Here is a 6,824-nt window from a genome sequence, read left to right on the forward strand (position 1 = left end):
ATAGTGATGTATTTTATGCACAATCTACGTCACTGTACTCTCAATATACATCAGTGATATGGAAAAATAGTACACTATAATCAAAATTTACATCACTATAAAGCATATCACTTATAATATTGGAATTGTAAGCAGTAAAACGAATACATATAAAAGGGAACTTATTGGCACTCGAGCTTAACACAAAAACTAAATTTTCATTGAGATAAAATTCACCAATAAGTGTAATAAAATGAATCATTAGTACTCTAAAAAGGCTACAAAGTGAACTATTTCTGTTCCAACCCTCACTGCCTCTGATTTACCTTTTCATTAACCTTTTTGCAGTTCCTAGAATCATGGTGGCCAATCTCATGACAGTTTCCACACTTTCGACCTGGTTTCATTGCTAACTTCATTGTCGACTCCTTCTTTGATTTCTTCATACTTCCACTTCCCTTTGTACTAACAACATCAGGAGGATGAACTTCAATAAAGTTCGGAACTTGTGAGCCATAGAAGTTCTCAATCAATGTTCTCTTCTCTGTAGAAGACAAAACAACACCTTCTCCGAGAAGCTGCTTCTTACCTTCTTCCATAATTGCAGCAAATGCATTGATTTGATCAATGTTCCCTTCAATACTTTGTACTGTTTCAATGAATAATGCATACAAGTTTTTAAATGCAATCTTCTTCTTGTCCACAACAAGGTGTATTTCTTGATCATCACAAAAACCTCCATATATTGGCTTTACAAACTGTGACTTCAACCATCTCCCTCCACACAACTTCTCGGGTATCAACTTAACAAACTTATATTTCAACTCACAAAATATATGACTGCACAATAGATCATAGTATTCAAGCTTTGCGCTATTACTTCTTTGAGTCTTCAGATCATGGTTATAGTTCATATAAAATTGCATAAGGTTAGCCCGAGACTTTGAGTACCTTTTAAAGAAGCTATTATGTGATTCAGACAAAGAAGTTGTCTTTATCAACGAACTCATCGGAAAATCACGGAAAACGGCTGGAACCCAAAACCTTCTGGATGTAAACATTGGTGAAAACCAGTCATTATTGGCCAGCCCATATCTTTCCATTATAGCATGCCAAGTTTCCTCAAATGCATCAAGTTCTATCAACTCCAACCATACATATGCATTCAGTTTCTTCTTTAGTTGTTCACTACCAAGCATGTTCTTTGGCAATTTGTCAGCAACTTTGTTCATAACATGCCACATACACCACCGGTGTCTTGTATTGACAAGGACCTCCTCAACAACAACTTTCATTCCTAAGTCTTGGTCTGTTACAATGAGTTTGGGAGCCACACCCATACACTTTACAAATTGGTTAAATAACCATGAAAATGAGTTGGCATTTTCCTTGGACAAAAGGCGAGCAACAAATGTCACATGGCTACCATGATTATCCTTGCCCGTAAAAGGAGCAAATATCATACAGTACCTACATATTAAAATCACTATAAGGCATGTAGAATATACTTCACTGTATGAACAATATACTTCAATAAAATGAAAAACAATTCACTATAAGCATGCAGAAATGCACATCATTGTAATGCACAATTTACATCATTGTAATGCACAATATACTTCACTATATGCTTAATATACTCCATGTCAAGGCATGCTCAGTACACTTCACTGTAAGCATATTGTAGTTCACTAATTGCTCAATATACTTCCCTAAAATGAAAAATAATTCACTATAAGCATGCAGAAATATACATCACTGTAATGAACAATTTACATCACAGTAATGAACAATTTACTTCACTATATGCCCAATATACTCCATGTCAAGGCATGCTCAATACACTTCACTGTAAGCATATTGTAGTTCACTAATTTCTCAATATACTTCCTTAAAATGAAAAACAATTCACTATAAGCATGCAGAAATATACATCACTGTAATGCATAATTTACATCACTGTATTGCACAATTTACATCACTGTAATGCACAATATACTTCACTGAAGTGAGAAATAGTAATTAGTGTGCGCATACCTATTTGTTGAGTATGTCGTATCAAACGAAACAATATCACCATACAAATGATAGTTTCTCTTGGCAGTAGGATCACACCAAAACAATCGTGTCATCCTATCCTTTAAGTTGACCTCATACTCATATGTAAATGCACTACAAAGCTCCTTCTTCCTTCGCATCTCGTTTAATAACATTTGTGCATCAGCTCCTTCCACGTATGCTCTAAGGTCACGTCTATAGTTGCGCACTTCTAAAACAGTACACCCTACATAATCTAATCCACCAAGCACTTCTTTAAGTAAGCTAAAACTTAAAGTTGGACCAATGTTTGCATTAGCACAATCGAGGATGAATTTCTGATGGACTAAATACAAATTGCGGTTCAACTTCATAAAACGCTTATGGCGTTCCTCAACCATCTCGTGATTATGTTCTTCAATAACCAACACCCATAAAATACTTCCAAGACGCTTATGGCATTACAATAGCACTTAATAGAAGAACGCTTGCGTTTCACCTCAGATTGTTCACTCTTTTTTGCTTTGTACCTTCTCGGCTGCACACCACGTAAATCTAAGTAATGACATTTTTTTCCTTTTTCGATCCCTTTTTACGGGTGTCAAACCCAACATATTGAATATAATTGTTGTAGAAGTCCAATGCACGATCAAGGGTAATGAAACTTTGGTCAATTTTTGGTTTCAATTCATCGGAGCATTTTGGTACGTAAACCACTGTAAGAAAAGCACATCACTGTTAGCATGATTTTACTTCACTGTTGTTTACAAAACACATCACTATTAGCATGATCTTACATCACTGTTGTTAACAAAACACATCACTATTAGCATGATCTTACTTCACTGTTGTTAACAAAATACTTCACTCTAACCATGCATTTACTTCACTGTTATTAACAACATACGTCACTATAGCAAAAAATCAAAGAAACATCACTCCCTAAACTCTAAACCCTAAACCTTACAAAACACATCACTCTTAGCATGATTTTACTTCACTGTTGTTTACAAAACACATCACTCTTAGCATGATCTTACTTCACTGTTTCTAACAAAATACTTCACTCTAACCATGCATTTACTTCACTGTTGTTAACAACATACATCATTATATCAAAAAATCAAAGAAACATCACTTAACCATGGAAAACATCACTCTAAGCATTATTTTACTTCACCGTTATTAACAAAACACTTCACTCTAACCATGATTTTACTTCACTGTTGTTAACAACATACATCACTATAGCAAAAAATCAAAGAAACATCACTTAACCATGGAAAACATCACTTTAAGCATGATTTTACTTCAGTGTAGTTAATAAAATACATCACTATAGCAAAAAATTAAAGACACCTCACTTAAACGTTGGAACACAGTGCACTCTTGATAAGGCAAATTTCATGCATCTGTAGTAGGGTTAAGTTCATGCATTTACGGGGTCTAACGCACCTTTTTAAGCCAGGTGTGTAGTAGATATCGCCAGGCCAAGGTAGAAAGGAAGACAATTGCCTGGCGAAGGAAATTTGGCGATAAAGTGAGCATTATGAAGGAAATAACCAGACGGAGGAGGTCGCTAAGCCGAAGGACAGAACATAAATTTCAAGTGAAGGCTTCTAGAAGATCACCTCCGCAACTATATAAAAGAGAGCAGGCAATTTACTGCTTTCATTTCATTTCATTTCACCTCGCACACACTTCTACACACTTGGTTTTCAGATTCGAGAGGGGTTCGGGTTTCACTTTCGGTTAGCTGTTGTGTACCACCGTCCTTACGTAGGGCGAAGAAACAATTTACTGCTTTCATTTCATTTGCTGCTGTAAATTTCACCGAGTCTTCGCTGTTCGAAGCTCGGCTTTTGCTGGCTGTTGAAATATTGTTGAATCTTTTTATGAAATTTCTATTTTCCGTTATGATGATGTTGATTTCGAGTATGGATGATGTTTGTTTCTAAGTTTATAGTTATTTACTGGAATGGATGTTTTTAGCACTTGATCTGTTGAATTGGAGTAGAATCGTGGTTGGATTGTCGATTGATCGGAGTGAATCTGTTGAATCGGGGTTTATGAAGTTGTTTTCGGTCGTAGTTAGGTTCGGATTGCTTGGATCTAGAGTGGATTAAGCATCCGACGTATGGATCTGAATGCAGAGTGGGTTGATTGTGCATGAATTTGATGACCCGTTTCTGTGTTTTTGTTTCCCTTCGTCTAGTATATGTAGATCTGTTCGGTTTCTGATTAATCGCCAGTTTCCGACGTCCGAATTATTATATTCTGTTTGAATCTAGTTACGTACTCTGTTTTCTCCATGTTCCCGTTTGAATCAGATACCGTTTCTAGAAATGGTCCCCACTGCATCTTTACTTTCTGTCTAGCTAATTTAGGTAGTCGTTTACTAGGTCAAGGAAGTTTGTTTGAGATATTAAAGTTAAGATGATGTTCCATGTTTACATGATGTTTTCAATTTCCTAGGTCTAGTGTCAGTGTTCATTCCCCAGCCTAGTTATAATTTCTTAACCCAAAATTGCGTGGCAGCAGCCAACCTCTTTTCCAGAGTCTCTTATATGCCTTCTTACGCATCTGTCCTCGTGGGATCGATCCCTGCTTCCCTGTACTAATTCATAGTATTGCGGGTTGAGGGTTTTGAACGCGGAGTTCCTAGACCTTGTGATCTAGCAGATTCTCTGGGTTTGCGAAGATTGACATAGCACAAAAGAACACTCTAATCATTTCCGAGCAAGCTTCAAATGGCGCCGTTGCCGGGGATGGATGGCGTAGTTTGTGACTGTGTTTAGAGATTTTGGCGTATATAGTTTTGATTTGTTTTCTTTTTCTCTTTATTTTCAGTTTATGAGCAGAGGCTCTCTGTTTGGACACTGGGGTAACCCAGATTCTGGACACTGGGGTAACTCATCTGGGTGGAGGAACGATCGGTTTACTTGGCAGGTCAGAGAGACAGCATCTACGGTCACCACCAGATCTGGATTATCTACGGGAGATCCATTTCCGTTTGGTTCAGAAAGTGACGAGGATTGGAGTTCGTCAGGAAGAGAGGATCCCAAGTCGTCTTCAGAGACAGAAACAAAGGAGGTAGAGATCAGAGACATGGCATAGGTAGTCGATCCAGATCCTGAGATCGGTTCGCTCACTGCCCATCTAGATGGCGAGTCAGCCCAGGCTACAGTTATGAATCCACGTCACAGGGCCATCGTTATTAAGACAAATGTGCTAGGCATTCTACTGACGGTCTCCGGGCGTAGGAACGAGTGTCCATACGAGTTTCTAAATGAGTTTAGCAAGTTGTGCAGTATTCAGAGAAGGCCAAACGACAAAACGGAGGAAGATTATCGCCTACGCGCAATTCCATTTGCTCTCAAGGGAGAGGCTAACACATGGCTGCTGAGGTTGCCTCAGGATTCCATCCGTACATGGAGAGATTTCAAGTTGGAGTTTCTAGATTACTTTTTCCCTTCAAACAAGACAAACACTCTTAAGAAGGAAATCGTGGAGTGTAATGATGAATCTCTGAGTCAATATTGGTCACGATTTAAGGGATTGTTAGACGCTTGCCCGAATCATAGAATGATCGAGACAGAAATTTATTATCTGTTTTATGAAGGAGCAAGCCCTGAATCCAAGGATCTGATGAATTCCTCGAGCGGGGAAAATTTTACGAAGAAAAAAGGAAATGAAGGGAGAGAGATCTTGGGAAAGTTGATAGAGGCCAAAAAGGCATACGACAGCCCGAGGAATATTATGAGGAGAGGGTCAGCAAATGCGCTAAGGGAGCAAGATGACGAAAGAGTCGAGGCGAGAATAGATAGGCTGGAGAAAGCACTACTGAAGGCAATCGAGAAGACTAATCCACGAGCCTCACAAGAGAAGGAGAAGCCTCCAGGTCAAGGAGAAGTTCCACCCCAGCAATACTATGGCCCTCAAGAAGGAGATTACCAGGCCCAGGTTAATTCGATGGGGAGTTGGAATCAAGGGAGACAGATGGATGCACCATGGAGAAACCATCATAATTTTAGATGGTCTGACAATGACCTGACCCAGCCACCTCCACAATAGAACACCCAGTTTACACAACAACCAGAGAGGCAGACTAACTAGTTTGGGAGAAATCAGGAGGGGCAGAACAACTGGAACAACTGGAGTCAGGGCGATCACTCTAATTGGGGGAACATGAATCAAAATCACCAGGGGAGCTCTTATGTACCGCCACACCAAAGGAATTACCCAGGAAATTATCAGAATTCCCAACCTACTTACCAGGGGAATCAAGGAAACTTTTGCCAGAACGAAGGGAGTTGACCGAACCAGGGTTCAGGACCAAATCCCGACCAACCCAATTCTAAACCACCAAGGAATCTTGATGATATAGTGCATGATCTAGTCAGTTCTCAACAGCATATGCAGAACAACCTGCAATCAAATAATGACGTGGTGCATAAGCATCAGGACGCTCAGTTGGAGCAGAAGGCAGCAATGGACATGTTGGCAAAGCAAATGTCCCAGATCGCAACCTCCTTGAGCGAGATGAGAGGGAATGAAGAAAATATTCCTGCCTCAGTAAGGCCACCAGATAGAGCTAACATCAGTCAAATTACATTAAGATCTGGGCGTGGCTATGAAGGTCCAGTGATGAGGAAGAATGAAGAGACACCGCTCGCAGAAGACAAAGAAGGGAAGAACTCAGTTCCCAAACTTGGAAACTAAGAAGAGATGACCTTCGGGAAGGTGATCTAGAGAAACCGCTACCTAGTGAAGCTGAACTATTTTTCGTAAACCTAGAGCCAGAAGCA

The 6,824-nt window shown here is 39.4% G+C and overlaps 1 protein-coding gene across 1 annotated transcript; it reads right to left on the reverse strand.

Annotated features, from left to right (window-relative positions):
- Nucleotides 1-287: 287 nt before the first annotated feature.
- LOC121786681 (protein FAR1-RELATED SEQUENCE 5-like) lies at nt 288-2,417 on the reverse strand. Its single transcript, XM_042185315.1, has 2 exons — nt 2,017-2,417; nt 288-1,449 (listed from the first exon to the last, which is right to left on the reverse strand). The coding sequence occupies exons 1-2, from the start codon at nt 2,415-2,417 to the stop codon at nt 288-290; spliced, it is 1,563 nt and encodes a 520-aa protein (XP_042041249.1).
- Nucleotides 2,418-6,824: the final 4,407 nt, after the last annotated feature.

Source organism: Salvia splendens, chromosome 22 (genome assembly GCF_004379255.2).
Source record: "Salvia splendens isolate huo1 chromosome 22, SspV2, whole genome shotgun sequence".
Classification (NCBI taxonomy): domain Eukaryota; kingdom Viridiplantae; phylum Streptophyta; class Magnoliopsida; order Lamiales; family Lamiaceae; genus Salvia; species Salvia splendens.

What these genes read in the sequence shown, in the direction of transcription:
- LOC121786681 (XM_042185315.1), bottom strand. Translation starts at nt 2,417, where the DNA reads ATGGTTGAGGAACGCCATAAGCGTTTTATGAAGTTGAACCGCAATTTG. An exon ending in ACGACATACTCAACAAATAG is followed by an intron (nt 1,450 to 2,016) that starts GTATGCGCACAC and finishes TTTAATATGTAG; the next exon opens with GTACTGTATGATATTTGCTC.